This window comes from Cygnus atratus, chromosome 5 (genome assembly GCF_013377495.2).
Source record: "Cygnus atratus isolate AKBS03 ecotype Queensland, Australia chromosome 5, CAtr_DNAZoo_HiC_assembly, whole genome shotgun sequence".
NCBI classification, from domain to species: domain Eukaryota; kingdom Metazoa; phylum Chordata; class Aves; order Anseriformes; family Anatidae; genus Cygnus; species Cygnus atratus.
In genome coordinates, this window is record NC_066366.1 from 420,945 (window position 1) to 444,231 (window position 23,287).

The 23,287-nt window shown below is 42.8% G+C and overlaps 1 protein-coding gene across 12 annotated transcripts in view; it reads right to left on the reverse strand.

Moving 5' to 3' along the window:
* Positions 1–23,287, reverse strand: part of TEAD1 (TEA domain transcription factor 1) — a 168,425-nt gene that overhangs the window by 26,046 nt on the left and 119,092 nt on the right. For 5 of the 12 annotated variants that reach the window (XM_035550304.2, XM_035550305.2, XM_035550306.2 and 2 more), the window contains 7 exons: positions 20,526–20,588; positions 20,375–20,437; positions 12,547–12,558; positions 11,229–11,363; positions 10,991–11,037; positions 10,045–10,106; positions 7,944–8,068 (listed from right to left, as the gene is read on the reverse strand). In XM_035550304.2, the coding sequence (XP_035406197.1) occupies positions 7,944–8,068; positions 10,045–10,106; positions 10,991–11,037; positions 11,229–11,363; positions 12,547–12,558; positions 20,375–20,437; positions 20,526–20,588 (507 nt within the window). The remainder of the gene's footprint in view (positions 1–7,943; positions 8,069–10,044; positions 10,107–10,990; positions 11,038–11,228; positions 11,364–12,546; positions 12,559–20,374; positions 20,438–20,525; positions 20,589–23,287) is intronic. The other 7 variants (XM_035550314.2, XM_035550315.2, XM_035550312.2 and 4 more) reach the window with 6 other exon arrangements.

A 23,287-nucleotide genomic window follows, 5' to 3' on the forward strand; every position in this document is an offset into this window, starting at 1 on the left:
ACGCTCACCTCCTCGTTGCTCCTGTCTCTTGGGGCTGTGAGGCCCTACAAAACCACCCTGAGCAGCATACACAGGGCAAGTTGTTCCCCGGGCCCTGCTGAGGCTGGGTGCCAAGGATGAGGAGCAAGGTGGAAGGCAGGTGGCCTAAGTCCCTCAGTGGGGACTCCTGCTGGGCTGACCCATTCATGAGCACAGGACGCAGGCTGCAAGGGGGCTGCACCCGCCTGCTGCACCCAGGGGCACAGCATTACTCACCCACGACACTCAGGCACGTGCCTGGGACTCATCCCTGCAGCAGCTGGGTGCTGTGACCACCTCTGTGCTCATCCTGCTGCAGTGCACACTCGTGGGGTGGCCGAGTGGGATGGGGACATGGCTGCCATGCCCGTGCCGTGTGGCTTAATAGCACCTCACTCACTGGGCTATGCTGCAGCTCAGCCCAGATGCCCAGGGGAAGGCAGACAGGCAGCTTGAGCTGAGAGAAAATGACGCTGCTCAAGTGCCAGGCCCCGGGCAGTGGTTCTGGTCCATTCCTCTAAAAACATGCTGCTGCCTGTGAAGCAACTGTACTTTTGGAGGAAGAAGGAACCAGGTGGGATGGACTGATTAAAAAACAGTCACTGGTACATCAGCAGTCTATGTGCTACTGTAACCTGTACCCTACCCAGACGCATCTCTGCTGTCTGGCTGTATCATGTAAATTTCCTGCTGAGGTAAGAAAATCAGTTGCTCTGCCAACAATTTTTCTTATTTCTACCAAAACACTAGTAACTGACTATTTCATTGCCATTGCTGTTGTCCTCCACTGAAGCAGACTGGGACTTACATTTATAATATTCTATTACTGTAACTGGAGTCTTTACCAATTCTGTTGTAAAGGGTTTTAACATTTCCATGAGAAATGTCAGTTGACCACCCTGTGCTTGTATGTGAAGATAAAACTGAATAGTCTCCCTAGTTTTTCAAGGACATCCACCCGTTCAGTCTCCTGTCTAGATCTGCTCAGGGACTGATTTAGGAATGTGCCGTGAAAGATCTTGGACAGTTTTCTAGTTGCAGACAAGGGGAGGTAGGAGCTGAGCGAGGCAGAAAGCTGCAGAAGAGGCAGGGCAGTCCCCAGCACTAACAGATTAATGTTGCCCAGCAGTTCCCAGCCACTGCCACTGGAGTATCAGTGTGGAACTGGGACTTGCTGGTTGGGCAAGGCCCTCATGTTTTCATCAGCTTTCCTGCAGCAGTGAAGATGCATCCTTCAGTTCTGGCCTGCCTGATTTGAGACCCCATGGTCCCAATTGCAGAAATGCTGAGTGCTCAGATGGGAAAATTATGCCTGAATATAGGAAGCTCTCAATAATGCTAAGTATTTGGAAAAATCAGGCTCATGACAAAACAAAGTGGACCCTCAAAATCAGTGGCCCATTCATTCTTTTGCACCTGAACTTCTTGGTTTGTCAGATGTGAGCAATAGTACCCCTTCATCTAAAAAATTACTGCACTAACACATCTGTGAAACGCAAATGGGGAAAATTATTAATTCTGTTTGGAGGAGTTCAGACAGTGCTCAGCAAGCAGGGCACAGGGCCACACATTTCAACAGAAGAAAACAAACTGCTGAATAGCTGCATATCAAAGAAGGGCCATTACATCTACACTGAATGAAGCAGGAAAAAACGAACATGGGAACATGTAATTAAACTCTGCATCGCAGAGCAGCCACATGAGGACACTTCCCAACTTCTTTTCAATTTTGGGGAACTGCAGGGGAAGGAACTGGGAGCAGGGTGGGCAGCAATGCAGCCGGGCGCAATGCCAGGGCAAGTGCAAGGGCGGAGGTGAGAGGACCAGCACGCAGGCAGGGCAGCCTGTGGGGATGCTGTGCCCTCCTGCAGGGCACATTTGTGCAATCTCAAAGCTCCCTGGACCAGCCCAGGGCCCAGGCAGCCTCGTGCAGCTAATGTTGCAGCTCTTTTCACCTCCTGGGCTTCGGGCAAGTGTGGTGGGCAGGGCTGGAGAGTGGCGGTGGCGTGGGGCCCGGCAGAGGGTGCTCACAGTGCTGCTGCCACGGCTCCTCTGCGCTTCTGCTAAAGCAGCACTTTTTATTTTGCTGGGAAGTTTTCAGCAGCAGTGGTGGTGGATTTTGAGAAAGGAAGTGAATACAGTCAGGCTCCCGCGGTCTTTCCACCCATCCTCAGTGCTTAGCGTGAGCAGACTTCAGTCCCTCTGCCCACCACAAGCATTTTCAACCCAGTACCCTCCCTTGAAGCACCGGGGTTGGGGAGCTGGCCCTGGTCACCCAGCATGTCTCTGTGAGGTCCTCTGGGAATGGCACCAGCGGGGAGCGCTGCTGCAATGCTGCAGTTTCAAGTCTGGAGTCTGTGTCAGTACTGGACCCCCCCCAAGTGGTTTACTGGCACTTCCAAGCACACACACCCAAGGATGAACGCTTTCCAGGGTTTAACGTTCGCTGCCCAGGGACACTGTGCAGTTCCCCAGCACTGCAAAAGAAATGACCTTTGCATTTTGTTAAAATTCATCAGATTTTAGATTTAAATGACCTAAAATCCTGAATCTGCCACTCCAAGTCATTCATGCAAGTGTGGCTTTGCTTCCTCTTCCTTTACAGCACAAAGATGCTAACCAAGGCTTCCTTATGGCTGAAAAGCTGAATTGCTCATGGGGAATAAAGAAGGGATAAACAATGCTTTTAACAATTGATATTGTTCAAAAATGGAGGGTTTCTTTTGAAAAGATCTCATTCACTTTTCATCACTTAGGTGGTTTGATTAACTTTGGTGAATTTTACTGCATTTGGCTAATAATGGCATGCTGTTTTTATGGCCCTTTCGCAATTGCTTTCACTTTCTGGTTCTCAGGCACAATTCTCTCTGGGCTCACAAAGCCATTTTACAACAATAAAACCTGAATTAAAACATAAAGAATATTTTATTTCTTCACCACTTTTCAAAATACATTTCGAAATTTGGACCTAACACAATGTGACAGCATGGTTAGGAAGGTTAATACTGAAAAGGCCAATCAGCCATGTTCTTTACAGGCCTAAGATATTTTAGATATAAAGCTGTCTGAAGTGCTTGTACTCAAATGCAGCAGCAAGAGTGCAAAACTTCTAAGAGGGAGAGAGAAAAAAGGCTTTTTTTGTTGGGTGGTGGCAAGGTTTTTTTTTTTCCTGATGGGAAAGCAGGATTTAATGTATTTAGGAGAAACTGGAATTATCATCTTTTCAGTGTTAGTCTTTGAATGTTATAGCTACTTGTGTAACAGGTGATTGCCTAGATCCCTTCTAATCTGCTTGCACGCTCAGTTTGTATTTGTTGGGGAACATGGGAATATTTCTATTAAGCATTTGTCCTGAAATTTCACAGAACTACTACAGTAAAAATGGAGAGCCCCCTTTAAATAAAACCTGCCTTGAAAGCAACAGATCGGTACATAAATTCGTTAGTTGGTTGAGAATATAGTTATATAGGATTGGCAATAATGAAAGGTAACAAAAAGGAAGGAACACTGGTGCTTGGATGTACAAGGGCAGCTTCTAAGCACCATTTAAGATCTGTGATTGCGCACTAAATGCCACAAAAGGAAAATACAGCTTGACATTTGTAAACTGAATTGATTTTCATGTAAGAGGAGTAATTTTACCCATCCTTAACTGCAGAATCAGTATTCCAAGATTTTGCAACTGTGCCACCTTATGTCTTTCCAGATGATCCACCGCCACGCAGAGTTACAGTGAGGGGTGCTTATTATTTCCTTTCTGTATTTTTTTTCTTTTGTAAATGGAGCAATTTTGTGGCTAGGCAAGGGAAAGAAGTCAACAGCCCTCAAAAAGTGACAGGACTCTACAACAGAGCACATTTCTGACCCACCAGAATGCCCACTCTAAATTAACATAACTGCCTGACATTGAGGGGCTTTTGTACTTTTAAACACCGGTTGCCATTGGAAGAACCCCAGAAATGTTTAATGCCCCACTTCTACAATGAATTCTCTGTGGGTGGACCTTTACGTCCATGCACAGCCCCATTGAATTTGCTGGGAGTCAGCATGGGCACCCAGACCTGAATTTCTAATTGCTGTACAGGAATATAAGCTGCAAGGGGCCTCCCAGGGTCATCGAGTCCTGGCCCAAGGTACTGTGTCAAATAATCCTCTTTCAATGAACTTCCAGGTTACATTTTAAAGTGGAATCGGTCTTTTTGCCCCCCCTACTATCAGGCTTTCTGGCCTGGCTGTGGGTTGGAGAAAGGAGGAATTGTCTTTTTCTTAATAAAATGTTGGAAATGCATTTGATCAAAATAATACTTTGTGTCACTTCCTGTTTAAAGTCAGAAGTGTAATGAACATACGTCCATCTTTCTTCAGAAGACAAATGAGAATGCTTTTTTCACGTTCATCTCTGAGGTCAGCAAAGGCACAAAGGTGTACAGGAGATGCTGTGACCACAGCATGTGTACACAGCTTCGTACACAGATTGTGTGAAACATGCACCTTGCTGGGCTTGCTGATTTTATTATTTAAAAAGTAATGGAAAAAATCCATTCTATGCTGTGCAAACCTTATCTGCAATAAAATGTTTCACTGACACAAAGATGTGTAGAACTACAATCAGCATTTGTATTTTCTGCAACAGTGCTAAACAAGCCTGGGGCTGGCTCTCATGGCTGTGGAAGGCTTTTAGTGGCTGCTGGAAAAGTCCCTGGCTGGGGAAGGGGCAGGCTGAAGGGAGGCAGGGCCACTTGGGGCAGTCCTGCAGACAGGAGCAGAGGTGCTCCTGCGCCTCTGCCCAGTGCCTCTCCAGCCAGCACCATTCTGTGTTTGCCCCAGGAACCATTTGTGTTGCCTTGTTGTGTTTTTTTCCCTATGTCCTTGTTTAGAACCATATCTAAATAATCAAACTTATTCAACTGGAGCTAAACAATTAAGCTGAAGAGTGTAGCATGGGGTAACCAGAAGCCAGGGAATATGTCTGCAGTGCCGCAGCACAGTCAGTGGGAAGATGGCACTGCAGGGACGTCTCTCCTGCCTGGCCCTGGGTGCCCCCATCCCCACCCCACACCTCCCCTTCCCCAGGCAGTGACAGTGATGCACTGCCCAAGGGGGGGCTCAGTCCTCAGCTCCCCCTGGCGCCTGTAGTGCAGGGATAGAAAATGACCTGCATGGGGATTCATACATGACAGGGAATTGAATTTTCTTTGTGCCTTATTTTTGCAATGTTACAACATGTAAGACTCTGAGTTTTTAAAAAACGAGTCTGTGTAGTTTCACGCTTCTGCTTCTTTAGTAAACCTCCCACATTTACAAAATGGGTTTTGTAGCAGTTATGCTTGCAAGCTGAGACAAGTGCCGGTGGACCTCCCTGCACCCTCAGGAATTCCAAATAGTATTAGTCTACTCCAAGAACGGCTTTACAGCATTTATGGGGCCATGCTGGGTTTTCTGTTCAGGCCCCCACCCCTCCTTTGCCACGCATGTGGAAGCGCTGCCTTCCCCACAGTCTGTGCCTGCCTGAGAAACGTGAACCCCAGCATGTCCCCAGCTGCCAGCCCCATGCACTGCGCACAAGCACCAGCTCAGCGGCACCTCCTGTTCCCCAACAGCATCGTCCTCTCACTGCTGGTCAGTCCTGTTGCCAATCTACCTAGGCCATTCAGCTGTTTTCATGTCACAGACACCGGCAGCGCCACTGGTGATCACATATTATCTGGTGGGAGAGTACTTGTTTTGAGGGAGATTCTTCTCAGAGGGTAAGATGTAAACATTAATTGTTCACTGAACTCCTTCATTTGCTCTCTTTTGTTATGAAGACACAAAGAGGACCTATGCTATATAAGCCCATACATTTTGTAAACAGTATTACATTATAAAAACCTACAGAAAAAGGATTGTTAGGTGGCATACTTAGGCCCTGGCAAAACCTTCTGTCAAAATACAGTGAACTGCTTTTTCATTCACATGCAGTACAGTAACATGGAGTATTACATGGCTACATCCTGCCTTACCAATACGCTGGAGGCACACATGTAGTGTGCTGGCATGTGGCAACGTGGGTATGGCAGCACCCACATGGTGGGCATGTTACATGGGTCACTGAGGCATGGGTTCTGAAAGCTGCATTTCGATAAGGCTGCCCAATGAGAAAACGTGGATGTCATGTTCACAAGAAGCACAAACCATTGTCTGGATGAAATTGGGGCTCGGATGGAGAAGGTGTTCCAGCTATGGCTTAGCCTGGAGGACACTAAGCTGAAACTGGCAGGACAGAGGGAGGTTGGTGCAGGTCCTGCTTGAACTTCTGCCAAGGCCACCCACAATGCTGTGGCCATGGATGATGACACAGAGCTTTGCAGCCAGGGAGTGTGGGGAAGTCTGGCCAATGACACAGTAGGAAGAGGGGATGTGCATAAGGTACATGAGAAACACTCAGTGCAGTAAATTTACACACTAGAAGAAACAACCATGATGAGAATAGAGTGGGTGCAGGTCCCTTCACCTCTGGGAAGGCACTTGACCCAGGGGTGACTGCAGCAGCAGTCTGCTTGGAGCGGCCCACAGGAGTCAGGGCTACTGGAGGAGTGTGGGCATGGGGGCCCCTGGAGCTGCCTGGTGGCAGCAGTGTCTCAGGGAAACCACACAGTACTGAACCACTGGGCAGGAACTGAGGAAATGGTACCTTCTGCCCAACACCTCCTTCCACAAAGTTAATTGAACCTGGCAAAATGGGACATTCAGCAACCCAGCACACCACCACATATTTAGTATATGAATAGTGGAGATATGGTGTATTTTTGTTGGGATGTTTCTCTGCCAGGAGCATTCCCCTGTTGCAAGGTTTCTGGGCTATGTCTCTGGTCTCCATTATGCAGGGTAAACAGTTGCTGGATAACACCTCTGGCCAGAGCCCATAAATGCTATGGTTTCCAGTACTTAATTATAAAGAGCAAGCGATAGCTTCTCTCTGCTCCAAGCTACTGTATTTTACCAGAAATCTGAACAAGAATGGCCTCTCTATATCACCCATTCATGCCATTATTTGCTTTTCAGCAGTTATCTCAATAAAAATCCAGGTTTGAGCTGAAAGAAGCTCTTTTGATTTTTTTGTGACACTGCAGAAACAGTGCTAGGCTTCTCATAAATGTCTGTGGTAAACATATCATGATTAATATTAAGGTTCAAGGCTAGCTAGAGTAGAAAAAAAAATTACAGCCAACTTCACAAACTGCCCTTGCAGGTACACTATGAAGAATGAAAAAAAAATCAAAACCAAAACCTTCCTCAAAAAAGCACAAAAGAAAACAAAAAAGAAAAACAAACAAAAAAAGAAAACAAAGCAAAAAACAAACAACCAAACTAAACTAAACTAAAATAAAACATCAAAACCTTGGATTGGGCCTTAAGACACAAGATCAAGACTCAATGATTGAACATTTAGACAGGTAACCTTAAAAAAAAAAAAAAAAAGGTAGTGATACAGACGAATGGTATATGCTTGGAAGGCTTGAACCAAAAAGGACTGTCCTAAAGATACCCAGAGGATAACCCTAATGTCAGGTTTTTAAAAGGCCATGCATATTTTCTATGCAAGCCCTTAATTTTGTTTGTTAGGAAACAGATTAAGTTGTAACTTATAGTTTAGTTACTGAATTATTACCAAAAGCATGATGTAATTTGGTACAACTGCTAAAGTAGATTAACAATGAGGTATAGTGAACCATGTCTGCTTTCAGAGAGGCCTCTCCCTTCAGCAAATGAAGAAAGGGTGAGAAAGGAAAATGTGGTATCACGGTGAAAGGAATATTACACTGAACAATGATGAACACAGAAATACTAGGTGTATTCCATCAGGCTTAGCCCTAGAAAACATACTCAGAGTGGGAAGCAAGTAAGAAAGGCTAAAGCTGAGTGGACGCGAGAGCAACACTCACTGATTCGGGATCCCTCTGCTGTTCAAGGAAAGCTGAAAACTCCACCAGCCTGAGCTTGGTTGTACCAATCGATCGGCCTTGCCATGCAGGGACCGAGGGAGCTGGAGCTGACGTAGGCTCAAATCCTAAAGCAAAGAAACCATTTCCATGAAGAAGTTGATTGTTCCTCAGTTTAAAATGTCTGAATTAAATATTATCAGGAATCACCCATGTAGCCCATTGGTCATTTATATTAATTTTAACAAGAATTCAGAGACTTAAAATAGGAAAAACAAAAAGCAGTGTGTAGAAAACAAGGTCCCAACAGAGTAAGCTAAAACTGGTTTAATTAAAAGATCTGCTGCTTTCTTTCCTTGGGCTTGTAACTAACCATAGAATTTTGTTTAAATTATATACTAGATTGCAGAGATTTATAGAAACTTCACACAGACTTACAGCTGACCCTTCCTTGGAAACAGGCAGCAAGACTCAGAGGAGATATTACTGCCTTGGGAGGCAGGAGAACAGGCCTCCATTTCTGGCTCCTAATGTGCCACATGTTACAAGTAAATCACCTCTCTTTTTGCCTGTTTCTCCTGCCACTCTCAAGTTCTCTCTCTGCTATTTAGAGTACAAGCTTCCCAATGCAGGGACTGTCTCTTACTATGTATTTGCACATTGGGTCCTTGACTTCTTTTGGAGGTTTTAGGCATCATTATATTACATATAATAATAATTACTGTAGAGAGCTGAATCATACTCTAAAAAGAAAATTTCAAATTGATAATAAAGAGGGAATGACATGATCTAGAGAGAGAAGGGGTGTTAACCACAATTTCTAATTCACCTCAAGAGAATGAATAAATGCTATCTCTTACTTCTCATTGTGGAAAATCACATGAGAAGGAAACAAAACAGCAAAGGAAGAAGAGAAAGGCTGTGGCTGAAAGGCATAAACTGATCTTGGGAGAGACACAGGCACAAGAAAGGTTAGAAAACCAAGATGAACCTTAACTGGTTTGAGAAGCAGGGAGAGGTCACAGATAGTAGATATTCCCATATCTCGCAGCGGGAGTTTGGGAGCTGGCTCCAAACCTCAAATTTAGGCAATGAAGGTTTGAGGCTTGTGTGAAGCAGGGAATTACAAAAGTGACTGGTTAGACATGAACAGGAATTCTAATGAAGGAAAAATTATGTATGATTTTTGGCTGGTTTTGAAATACTAACAATCCTATTTTGAAAGAAAACATAGAAGAATAAAAGATGATGATTCTAAATGTCTGACTTAGAGAACAATTTAATAAGTAAGGAATATCAAGAGAAAGGAAATAATCAAGGATGCAGAAAGATATTGTATGGTATTGTATAAGTATTGTATAGCAGGAAGTTAGAAACTAAACAAAAAGTATGAAAGTGTCAGAAAACTGCAGGTCAGAGTCAGAAGCATGGTGTAGTTTTGGCAAGGGAGATGTAAAGTTAATTGTCATCTACAAAGAAGTAATACACTTTCCTGAAATTATGCATGAAACAAACATGGGAAAAGGAGTATGGAAGTAGCCATAGAAATGGCTTGATTGGTTTGAGCAAAGGAAGTCACAACAAACATTAAGCACCTATCAAAGTGGTACCAGGCAGACCTGAACTTTTGGGGGGGGGGGTAAAGAGTTATCAACAACCAGATGCACAGATGTGTCTTACACTTAAGGTTAAACATAAATGGTTCTGGACTAGTTTTTAGCCTCAATTTAAAATAATGAAAGCTTATTCTTGTTACAGATGGAAGTGAGATTAGCTATTAAAATATAAACAAGCATCCTACTATTCTTGTTTTACCGTAGCATTTTCCTACAATATGAAATGCTGACTAGAGATCATATATCACTTACATACGAGCGCTTCACGTCTAAAATGTAAAAACAAACACAAAATATCCCAGACCCACTGATTTTCCCTCATATATAACCAGGTACTAGGACATTGGTATTTGTTTGGGACTCGTCTTTGGTTTGGCTACTGGGGCCATAGATATGGAGTAGTGGCTCTGTCCATGTCAGGAATTAATACATCACATCCAGGACACAATTCACGTCTTTTAAAAGGTGACTATAAATGAATGAATTACCTGAAATGGGAGCTGTGACTGATGGCTGTATAGGATAGGCCTGCTGAACGAATGGCTTTACACTGGAATAAATAGTTACACAAAAATCATACACCATGCCATCTACAGTAAATTCCATTACAGTCACATACACAGTTAATGAGCTTTAGCCACAAACATATCTCTTCCTTACATAGAATATTTAACAAACAATAAATAGTCAATAGCAAGAGACGGGGCATGAGAATTACACCCAACATGTTGAAGTGAGAAGCTTATCCGCACTCGGTCATGCAGTGGGAAACCTAACCTGCCAGCTGCAAGTATTGAAGCAGACACGGGTGGAGATTGCTTTACCTCCCAATAAATCCAGAGGACATTGAAGTACTGGGGCACAAAGACTCTTTCCCATGGACCTCAAGGAAATAAGGTGGGGACAACTTGAAAAATAAGGCTGGGAGATGTTGCTCCAGAGATTGCTGCTGGGCTAAAAATGTGACATGTGATGGTTGCCCAAAGGCTTCCCCTGTAAAGTGCTGTTGCTACCAAGGGGCAGTGACCCCATCAACCACTAACAGGTCATCATCTGCCCTGCAGGAAAGTAAGTCCCCCTTGTCTCCAGTACTGCTTAGATATTTAAATGAGGGTGGAGGTATCTGTGCTGGAAACCTATTCACAGGCAAAACCTTATCAGTTGCTTCCCTGGCATCATCATTGCATCTTATCATGCAAAGAGAGAAAAAGGAGTGTGAGCATTAGGGATTTAGCCTCAGTTGTGAGGACTGCTATCCCTTACAACTTTTCAAATGTGAGTTCACATCACTGTAGGGCTCTTCCTTTCCCTACAACTACCTTTTCCTTCTTTTTAGAAAAATTCACCAATTATTGCCTCATTAATATCCTCTGGCAGCAAAGTGCACAAGCCAGCCCCATGCATACAGAAACATACTTTAATTTCGAGACTTACTCTTGCGAGGATCCAGGCTGCCCCGTTTGAATCATGCCCGGCCAAAACTGAAAGAGGAAAAACAAACAAACAGACCCACAATTGTTTACTCTGTTGAAAGATTTTGGTTGTTTCTGAACAAGCATGATTCCTTTTGCAAAGGCAAGTGAAAGCATTAATCTATTCATTCAACCTTAGTTTTCTACTGAACAGTGTTAGAGAATATAGGGATTTTTTTGGGACTCAGCTAACAACTTACCCCAGGTGCCCCAGGAAATGTAGGACGGGGAATTCCTGGCAGGCCCAGCTTGTTGTGAATAGCAGTAGCTGAGACTATCTGAGCTGATGACATTGCTGCCATGTGCTGGAGTGCTTTGTCCTTTGCTGTCTGATCCTTTAATACGACAATTACATGGAGTCTTAAAACATTTGGCACAACAAATGATGTTAAATAACTGCAGCTACAAGCACATAACTAAAAACTTAAAAAGCCACACGGAAAATGCAAAAATAACAAACCATGCAGGAAAAAAAATACAGCACGGAGGCTAACACTCAAACTACCTCAAGGCAAAACCTCCTCTCAGACATGCATGGTAGACCTGAATTCTCACAGTCTGCTCTGCCAACATGCAGGAGGCTCTGGGAGAGCAAACTGCTGCCCACTTATTTATCTGGGCAAATTCTGCTGATTTTAAATCACGCTGGAATAAACACAGTCTGCTGCTAAGGCTCTGCTTGCAGGATAGGGATCACTGAGATTTGAGCTCTATCATTTAGATCTAAGAGAAGTTTGCCTTTAGTATTACATGGTAAAATGAGAACACAACTGCAACTGACTGTAAACAATGACAGACTTATCTTAATGCTTACAGGTTTAGACACATTTCAGAGTCTGTTTTACAACAAATATTTTAAATATTAGATCACAAAAATACAAATTACATTTTAAATTTCCAATTGTGGTGCTTCACTAATATAAAGTGTTCCCAAAGAAAACCAGCCATAAAATTTCTGCTGTTTTCAAGCATATAGGAACAAGTTTAGGAAAAGATGGGTTGTTATTGATTACTTGTATTAGAGCAGCGCTCGGAGTCCTAGTCACTGCCAATCATGTATGATCACAGAATAGAAAAGGAAAGCCTCTTAATGCAACAGGGTTAATTAAGTGGGTATTTTAAGTCAGGTAAAATAAGTAAACAACAGACTGTTACTATCTGGTAAAGTGTGGTTCCTCAGCTGGAAGTACTGGATTAATATGTGCTAATATTTAGGTACATGACTTAGAATGAAGGAACACAAGCAATATTAAGCAAGGATTTTTTTGGTTGTCTGGTTTTATTTTACAAGCAAAGTAGCAAGCATGCTGGCAAGAGATGCATGCTCTCATATACAGTATATGACTTTGCACATACACTCCCTCTAAAGCTTATATGTAGTAGTACTATAGGTGAGCAGTTCTTCCTTTGAATAGCTCCTTTAGAAACAGCACAGGCTGAAAGTACAAGAAAAGCTAGCCAAAAATTCTGCCAAGCACAGCTAAGGTACATAATACTTGGTTTAGTTAAAATACTTACCATGCTTGTTACCTGGATACAACAACAAACAGTTTATTAAAATGCTTGTGTAGAATAGCAAATTTTTAGCAAAATAAGAACAAAATAGTAAGAGACAAAGGAAGAGCAGGTTGCTCAACATTAAATACTAGGTTTAAACAAATGCATTATTTTCACCTAGGGACTGATTCATTAAAAGGAAAAAAAAAGTCTGCAGAACTCTGGGCGTAAATGATGCCACCTCCCCGTGTGAAAGCTGCAGACAGTGAGTGCAGAGGATCGCTGCTGTGCTTGTTTCCCTGAGCTGGGACACGGGGGCCTCCATGGGCTTGAGCCTGGCGCCCGCTTGCCCAGGAGAGCGGCAGGTGGAGCAGGGGAGTAGCTGCTGCCAGCAGCGTGCCCTCTGCACCTCACAAGGGGAGAGTCTCAAGCGCGATCTGCTTACAGCAGTAGCAAGATTGGCAGGCCCATGGGAGCTTCCTGCACGGCAGGGCAGGACGCTGCTTTCTGACCTGTCTGAACCTCGGGAGCACCACGCTGCAGCTGATGATGCATCTACAGAGCAGCTTCTGTCCTGTTGCTGTGTGCAATCAAAACTTGGCTGCTTCACCAACCTGTAGGTTTCCCTTCTATCACCATCTCACTTGGTAAGGGCTGCATGTCAGCTCTGACCCTGCCTGCTGCTGGCACCCACCCCTGCCCGCCCCAGGATGGGAGGGCGTGCAGCAGAGGTTTGGCACAGGATGCTTTACTGACTGTCTTCAGATGCCTGCAGACCATGGGGCTAAAAATTGCCTTGGTAGGCGTTAAGAGGTGGCAATGTCCTGAGATCCATGCAGCACTCCAAGGAAGCCAACCTTGCTACCATCCTGCATGAGCAGAAGGACCCTCTGTCATGAACACGTGAGAAAGGGGGGGATATCCTTAAGCAATAACTGGCACAGACTATGGAGATACTAGCTCCATCAGGCCTTTCTGTGTCTTTTCCCCTGTATTTTGTTATGTGAACTCCATACTTTCTTTTCACAAGAGCTGCAATGCTTAAGCTGTCCTGTGAAGCTCTTATCCTCTAATAGCAGTAAGTCTGATGTGCCTTGACTTCAGGAACAGTGACACGGATTTGGGGAGGGAGGAAATATCTGCTGTTTTGTGATGTGAGAAGGGATGTTTCTCTCTTGGCAATTGCTGCTTTTCATCTAAGAATGTTCTGCATTTTGTGATGGCCACTCATTCAGTCTTTTGATTACATTTCAGGAGGATGGAGAAAAAGCAAAAATAGATAGGTGACTGCTTAGCAACACAGCCCTTGCAGGAGGGCTAGTCTTCATGAGTTTCACAGACTCTTATAGAACTTCCCAGTGGTGACAAATCTGCCAGCTCTGCTGAACATCAAGATACTCAGTCAACATACATCAAAGGCAAGTTTCACCTTTTGTAGGCTTAGGAACCTATGCATAGTCAGAAGACCATTTTTCTAAAAGTAGTTTTAACTTACATTGAAATGTGGAAGAAATCCAGTTCAAAATCAAATGCAAATGCTTTAAAGGTACTGACTTCTACTAGCACAAAGCACTTTCAGCTCCAGGAACGTTTTGTAGAGCTGCAAGGTGGTGGCCTGTGCTTGTATAATAAGGCAGACTTCACAATCTTCAAAAAGAAATCGGAAAACCACATTTTGAAGCTGTTTATTTGAACTGAAATATCAGCTTGTCTGTGACTTAAAAAAACAAATATACTGGGCTTTTTTTATGCTGTAGTGGAGAGCGCGTGTAACCAGCAGGGAATGACTTTCCACCTGTCACTGCAATGAGCCGCTTCTGGGATGAAACTTGGTAACTGATTAATAACACACAATGGTATTACATCACAGTTTAGGTGGCAAGAGAAGTAATATATCCAATTAAAACGGCAGGGGTAATTTAAACAGGCAGATTACAGTAATTACCCAGGTTGGAATTTGGCCAGGACAAATGGGTTAACACCCCTACACTAGACAGGAACGTTGTGGGATTTTCAATGACCGCAAATAGTTAAGACTTTGATTTCCTATCTTGTCCGAGACAGAAAGGATTTGGTTTTGCTTGCTTGTGCTGCTGTGTGAAGCTGGAATAAATCTTTTCTGGTCATTGAGTTTTATTCTGCTGTACATAAAATAAGTTTGGCCCAGTGTGCTGCAGAGTACCATGATGATGTTCGGCAGGGGCTATGAGGGGACAATATCTCCCACTGAATCATTAAATCCTGCCAGGGCTTAAGGTATTCCTTGGATAGGTCCCATCTGGCCCTGCCCTGGCTTGACCCTACTTAATTTATGAGCTCTGATGGGATTGCTGCTGCCCAGGAATGACGCTGTAGTAAGTAACAGGCTGCACTCTTCAACTGCTGTCTTCCCCTCTCCTTATAAAAGTCTTCTGTGCTGTGGTACATAATTGGTGATGTTACTGAGACGGATTTACAGTGCAATCAATGAAAATCTGGAGTAGTTTCACTAAATCCCTAAAAGTCATCACTGTAATGGAGATCAGGATCTGCCTCTTGTTTTAGCCAACTGCTTCTGGCTACAGTTGCAAACACTTTGTTTTTGGAAGGGGTAAGCTCTAAGAACCTAATGGAAGGAGACTACATAACTTTTAATGAATCAGTCCCTTGAGTTTTACCTTTCACCCATTAGTTTTGGAATGTAAAATACATAGTTAAGTTAGGTAGGAATAATACTCCAGTATCATCCAATTATAATTCTTAATATCCATAAAAGCCCCATGTGAAACAAGAGTTCTACATGACAAGCACAAAGGGATTTATGTTTGACTTTCCTTTAATCCAACATAAACAGTAGAATAATTCAATCGATCAGTTCAAACTAGTTCCCCAGCAAAAAATAAAAACTGTTAGCCTAGAATGATAAATGGGGCTTTGAATACCATGTTGTCTATGACTTTGGAAAAAAAATCTAAGACAGTCTAAGGAAAATTATGCACAACAGAACACAATATTAATTCAAGCAGGCCTAAAACCTGTACGAATATTTAAAATAAAAAAACTTTTGTAAGGAGAAAAATATGACATAAGAGAAGAAACAACAACTGGCTCACAAAATTAATATTACAGTAACGCTAACATAAAATAGTTTCCTAATAAGCAATTTTGCAGATGTTATTTCTGCTCACATCTTGTATTGATTCAAGTAACCTTTGCAATAATTAGCTGTAGCTCAAAAAAGATAAACAAATCATGAAAATATACAATTGTTCTGGACAAAAGATAGAGAGCACTTCAGTGTTTCTAGCCCTGATCTCCAATTTGCTTATTATTAGAGAAGACAGGAGTAAATACAAAAGCTGGCTATTTCAGCCAGGCAATAGCTAATGCCAAGAAGAGAATGCGCATTCAAAGCTGTCCCAACTTGCTGCCTAATGAGTAGCAATTAATCCATCTTATTGTATTTCAAAATGCTGAAGACTCCATTCACATCAAAGGGAATTTTTCAAGGCTTTTATCATTGTTCATTTAAAAAGTATAGAGCTATCTTTAGCATTTCATAATTGACAACAATATTTTCTTTTTATCCCTCAATGTGGAATGTAGAATAATGGATTTTAAAACATGTAATATGTGTGAACTGCAGGCATTTTTATGTTTCTTTTTGTCTCTGTCTAATTAATATTGCACTATGAAAAAAAAAATCTGAAATGAAAGTCTAAGATAGATGTATATCCTGCTGTGAAGACCTTTACTCTTTGTTTAGGCACAACTTCCAATCCATCTTTTCTCCTGAAGGTAATTTTGGCACCCTGTCAGTGCAGAGGTGGGAAATGCTGCAACCTAACACTACAGACTGGTGTATTTGACGTGGAAAACATTAGAAAGTAAAAATTCTGCCTTGCCTTCTCCAGTGTCTGCATGAGAGGAAATGTCATGAAGAGGAGTCGCCTTTCAGATCTGTCTCTAAGGACTGCTTTATCCCAGCCTCTCTTTCCTTTTTCATGAAGTGAAATTTCTCTAACCTCAGGAAGATTTTAATAACCTCAGAAAATTAAGATAAAATCTTTAAAGCAGGAGTGCTTTGCTGTTGTAAAAGAAATTAAAATGTACAACATCCCTGGAAGGGCTGATGAGACATTCTCAATTGGTGGTCCTGAAATGCAACAACAGCATTTACTGGTAAAACTTCTCTTTCTTGCAGGCTAAGGATCTATCCACCTGGAACACCTCTAGGCACTTGTCCTCAAAGAAAAGGGATTTCATTGGACCAAGCAAACTTGATGACATACAGGCAAGTTTTCATCTGCTAGTTAAGCTTCAGTAATATTCTACCCAATGACATGGATATATAAATTCAATGCCATGAAGATAGCTCTGAAATCTTTCCACCCATTTGGATATTCGCAGAATATAACCACAAGAAGATTTGCCAAGTCTTCTCCTTGCCATGAGCAGGGTCCAGATCAATGCAGGAAAGAAAGATTTTTTGGTCTAAACTAAACCCAGCAGGTATTTGGAAAAAAAGACTTACTAGTTATACCCTTTGTCAAAGTAAAAGACCAGGGACTGTGGTCAATGAGACAGATTGGCCATATCCTGAAAGATCAATAAGAAATGGTATTATAAGGAAAACTGCTAGCAAATGACATCAGCTAGGGAACAAGGGACTCTGAGCCATGCCCCTGCAAACCTCAAATCCCTGTTCATAATTATTTCAGCTAAAGCAGTGCCAGCACCCAGGGAACCACCACCTTCTCTGCAGTAACCTTCCCTGTGTACATGTGGGAGGTACACAGAGGTGGGAGGTCTGGTGGCAAGAGAAAGAAACACAGAAGACAGAGATGTCCTCAGGTCAGAGCTGACTGAACTCGTAGTTACAGACTGGCATGAAGAATCTCTGGATTTTGTCCACAGGGTGCTTTCCCCTCATGCTGTAGGTGGGAAATCTGACAGTCTGATATCAAGTGCATGTGTTATTTTCAGTAGTAGTTGTTTTCCTGGAAGCCACCAATCAAGGGTTTTACAGAGTAATTTTAAGAGCTAGCTCACTGCTAAAATGGTGAGAGTGGCCTGGGTCAGAAGCAGTTGTTCCCCTTGGCTATCTTCTTCCTGGTCTTCCCTTTGCTGGGAAATGCTGGCAGCACTACTCCAGGAGGATGAGAGCCCATCACCTTCCAGGGCAGGAGTTGATGGGGCAGTCTGGGCTGCTGTCAAAGTGGTCCCTGATGAAACAGTGAGAATATGCAGATGCCAACATGTATTCACCGTGACTTCATTTCACATCAGTGATGTCCTTCTCAGGCAGTTTTCAAAGGACTTCGGAAAATATGGATAGTTCAATACAGGAATAATGAGAAAAATACAGGCAGTGGTGCTATAGAAAATGTTTGGAGTAATGAGCTTCCTTCAAGTCCAAAACCAGCAGCTTCTCCCAGTTCCAGTGAGTACTTGCAGCTCCTTGGGAGAAAAAAGCGAGGGCTATCTTCCTGATAAGGTAGCTCCTTTACAGCACCTTCTTGCACATAAGTTTCAGCTCTTCCATTCGGGGAAAAAATGTCTGGGGAAGGCTGCAACTTCTCTGGAAGTGTCCCGTGCAAGAGGGTAGATGCCATGCCATGGCACCTCGTTCATTGAGATCAAGAACAGCAAGAAAAAGAGGAAGGAAATGGGGAGAACCTGGCTCCCCTGCCATTTCTGGGCACTTCTCAGGCCAAGGGTCCTAGAGGAGTTGCATGGGCTGTGTTGGGACTCCTGGGGGAGCTAAATCATGGGGGCAGGATGACTACCTGGAGGCAGCAGGTACAGGACGAACTGCCTGGGACCTGCTGGCCAGAAGGATGGGCTGAAGGACAGGGCAGCGTTTGCCACTGGTGATTCCTGAAGAGTGGCAAGTGCAGGGGCTGGCAAACCTGTCACTAGCATGCTCTCCATACCCACGGAGCAGCTGTTGAAGCAAACACCTTCTGTAGAGCAGCAGGGACGTGGATATGGGAGACTCTTGATGAATCAATACATTTTTTGCATCAAAACGGCGGCTCCCTTGTTCTCTGCTCAGCTTTGGGAGAGCTGCAACCCACTGATGGGTGGGAAGTGGCAGCAAGGTTGGAAGGTCTTATGAAATATCTTGTTGCCCTAACATATCTTTCCTTCTTCAGGCGACTCCACAAAATGAAAAATCCCTCTGGATCTCTATTTACTGCAAATGCCATCTAGGCTAGAGGTCTCAAATATAACCTAACAAGAGGTTAGCTAGCTGCTTTCTCCTTTGGAAAGCTTCAGTAAAAGTCAGATAGCAGGTGCAGCAATCAAGAATTTTATTTATTTATTTTTTGCTTTAGAAACGTTTTCATATTTTATTTTTGGCATTGAGAAAATGAAATATTTTAGAAGAGTAAATCCAAAAATTTTGTTAGGCTTCTAAGCCTGCATTTTGGTATCTAGGTGGGTTTCCTGATTTTTGTAGCCCTGAGTGCTCAACAGTCCTATAAAACACCCTGAGAGCTGCTGGTGCTGAGCACATCTGAAAGTAAGGCAGCCTACTCACATACTTAATTTTAGGCATCAAGGATTGACAATTTAAGCTTAAAATGCTACATATCTCTGTATTATAGCACCCTCGGTTAAAAAGCAGTATGTTTAGGTTGTCTTAGTTGTTCTTTACAAACCCCAACTGCTCAGCCAGTGCAGCTAAAAAGCCAGCCACCAACAGCCATACAAGCTTGCCAGCATGCTGCCCACTGCAGATGAAAAACCCAGTGCTTCTGTCAAGAAGGCCTATTACACAGCCAGGCTGTTATTTATACGCTGCAGTTCCAGGATTGTGGTAAGCATCCGCAGTGCTCACCACTTAGCATTGTGAAATTACTTTCTGAAACATTTTTGCTTTTCAGCTAGAACAAAAACATGATTTGTTCTCATCTGAGGAAAAAAAAATCAACAAAAAGAAAAAAGGAGGGAAGTAAAAGATTTACAAGTTCCTTTGCTTTTTATTAAAAAGAAAAAAAAATCGACAGCAAAAATTGCAAAACACCCTCTTCCACTTTTAAGTAATATGAAAACAAAATGAGTCCCAGGGTCTCCACTGGAAAACTTGAAAAAACAAGCAATCCAAGAAATCCCCATTAAACATTTCCAAGAGTTTCTTTTTAGCCTTAGAATATACTTCATGGAAACCAGGGAAAATGGGGACGTGTACATTTCATCATGTCAGATTAAGTAAACATACTTAGTTTTCCCTGAACAGGGCTCTGACTGAGGCTCTCCAAAGATTAAATGCCAATATTTTACTTTAAAAAACAAAATTTCAGAGAATCTTGTAAATAGTACGTAACTTCAGGTAATACTAGATTGTACTCCAGTAACACCTTGTAGCTAGAGCAATCGGGATAAGCTGTGCTCTCTGGCACAATCTGTTTTAAGTATTCTTGATAGCATTTCAAAAGCAGAGACAAAAAACATTTGGGAATAGAAAACAATTACCCCGATCACCTCTCTAGAAAAAAAAAAAGAAAAAAAAATTAAAAAGCATCTACACAACTGCTTAAAAACCCTCTGTATTTAAATACGCTCCTAGCACTCAACTGTTACAAAACAAAACCAAAAATAAACTAACGGGTTAAAAATCAGGTTTAGGTGCTGAGCTGTTACAAAGAGTAGCTCACTTTGCATTTGGACAGTGTTAAAACAATGTTTTTAATGTGAATGCTAGTGCAGAAACTGGGAATTAAACACAAAGAGACACAGACAGCTACCACATGCAGGAAAACGAGGTTACAGGCACGGCAGCACCAGGCGCTCGTCCATCACCGCGGGGAGGAGGAAGGGACAGGCATAGCAACCACAAGCCCAAAAGCAGAAAAGCGCATACCTTCAGCTTGGAATGAAAATCACGAGATTTCCTTCTGGCAAGAACCTGAATGTGACTAGACACCTGCAGGGTAGGGGAAGGGAGGAAACAAAGGAAAAGCCTGTAACCATGGAGATGAAAAGCCCCCTACAACTGGGCAAGCCAAACGTACCTTAATGGCGGCTTGAATTTCTCGAACTTTCTTTCTTGCTAAGACCTGTATGTGACTAGACACCTACATTGTTCAGGTTTATAGGAACAAAAAACAAAAAACAAAACAAAAACAAAAAGCAAATCAAATTTAAAATATCTATTTTGCTCTTTAAAAAAATAAAAAACTTTTCTGAGGGGATTGAGTTATTTGCATCTTCAGTAAGCTCTGCTGTTAAAGATACCACACTCCCAGCCAGATACCAAGCTCTTAGCACCGAGGCTTAACAATACAAGTCATCACTGCAGTGATTTGATTAAGGGGAAAAAAAAGTGGAACCCACCGGGTTGTGCACTCAGCTACAAGAGAGAAGACAGTTCGCAGCTGGCTGAAGCCCACGTGCTTTGGGACTGACCCCATCCGCAGCCGGGTCCCTCATTCTGGTGCAGGGAGCCCACAGGGTTTCCCCCCGTCTGCCGGGGCTGCAGACACCCACCCTGACCTCTTGACACTAGGCTGGAGGTGTTAGGGCATTGAAAAGTCTCACCCGTTAGTTAGGCTGGTGCTCTGCAGCTCCAACACGGAGCCTCAGGCTGTGTTTTGGCCCCAATGCTATGCCCCAAGTTCTGGACCAAATGGTAAAATATTGACACAATACAGGTCCCAGAACCTGTTCTGCCTTTCTCTGCAATCTCAGCGTCAAGTCCACCTGCAAAACGCTCATGTAAGCAGAGACCAGTAACTTGGCACCAGCTCGAGCAATGTCCAGGTTTATCATTATGTTTTGCATTTCGATAAGAAATGTGTGTGTAAAGTCAGTCCTGCACAAGATCTGTTATTGGCCAGAAGTTATTGCCTGTGCAGTGAAGGGTCTGGGCCCTGACTGACGTTTCTGTTTACTCAGGCACATGCTGAAATCCATGATATTGATGCTGAGGGTTTAATGATGCTGTCCAGCATTGCTCGGTACTGCTCAGCATCCTGCAGACCTCTGTGTGAAGGTTTAAAAACTGCAGTGATGGTAAAAACTGCTAAAGAGAAATCTTTTATTCTTATTTGTCCCAGGGCATACCATACCAGGTGGTGTGCAATTTTCCTAAGTTACAATTCCTGTCTGGGAAAGAACACAAGCAAAAGAAAAGGAGAAACAAAGCTTCATTTCCTCCCTCTGTAAGTCTATCCCATGACAATAGCACACAAACACACACAAAAAAAAAAGCCTGTATTTTTAGTAGAGAAGCAAATAATAATGCATAAATGAGCACGGCTCCTGAAGGACACCTTCAGGGACTTCTTCAGAAACAGCTCAGGAACCAGTCTGCAGTAATTCAGTGTTATACTATTACTTACTAAGCAATTTTGTAGTCAAACACGTAGACCAAGTTTTGACACGTGTTCGCTTGTTTTGCTTTCAGTGGGATATTAGTGGTGTTAAAGGTTATACAGGAAGCACAATCATAACATTTAATTGCTCAGTTGAAACTCAGATATAATGACAATCGAACTTTTCTAGACAATTGTCAAAAGTGATTTATGAAAAATTATAGAGGGACATACAAGTATGGAGGCAGAACATCACCATATGTAAACCATCACAACCCTCTTGGCTTCACTGCGGCTCTACCAGCATATACTGGCCAAAGATCTAGCCCACATAGTCTGCGTTTCAACTTCTGATGCAATATTAAGATCTCCAGTGTAGCCCCCGACAAGCAGAGTTCACATGGGCTTAACAGGGCAGAGCTTGCAACTTTTCTCTTTTGTTTCAGATTTCTTTGCCAATCTTTTGTTTATGCCTTCTCCATGCACTGCAGTTTCTCTCTTTTCTCATGGTTTTTTTCATCCCTTGTACATATGTTTTCTTCCCAATTGACAAAGGACACCACTCAGGGCAAAATATCACCCAGCTCAAAATGCTTTGAATACGAGCATTGGCAGCAGGCCATCTTTGTGTGTGCTGACTCAGCGTCACCTTTCTCTGCATTACAAAACACACGTAGCATGCAAGCATACGAGCCTCTGCCTTCCCCTTCATCACTCACATGGATGGGGAGGAGGGGAATCTCGCACTTCACGTTAGAGAAAGCAAGGGGACTCTGTGATTTGCGAAGCATTTTGAAACAGCGCAAGGGTTTAGTAACCACCACATGAACTACACAGAGCGTGTGCCTTCTGTAAGGCTGCTGATCACCGTGGATATTATAAATTAAAGGATTTAGTCATATGAGATAAGTTAATGGTTACGCGATAATCATCTGAAAAAGACTTAAGACTGGTTAGAGGTTTATTCTGACTCATTGAATGAAATCTTACCACGGTCACAGACCAGGAGCCTGAAGGCTCTTAGGGGATTTTTTAAAAAATTATTATTTCATCCTGTAGCAAGTACTGTCCATGAGCTGAGAGTATGATTAGGATCAGTCCTGCTACTTTTTATTCATTTACCTTTCATATCCAGGAATCATAAACTTTATAATATAGGTGAATTGGCTGGACATTTAGAAGCTCCATTATTCACCATCTCAAAATAATTATTACATTGTGTAATTGTCCATATAGAGAAATAAGGCACAATGCTTTATGCTTCTACTTTTACTTTTGATTTTTTTTTTCCCAAATACAGGGGATAATATCTTCATGTACACAGAGGCTAATAAAAAATGCACCTCCAACTGTCAAGGAAATGATGCACAACACAGAAATCTGGAGTTTTAAATATATGTCTTAAAAGCATATATTAAATCAGAACAGTGAAGTCAACACATCATCTCATCAGAGCTGAA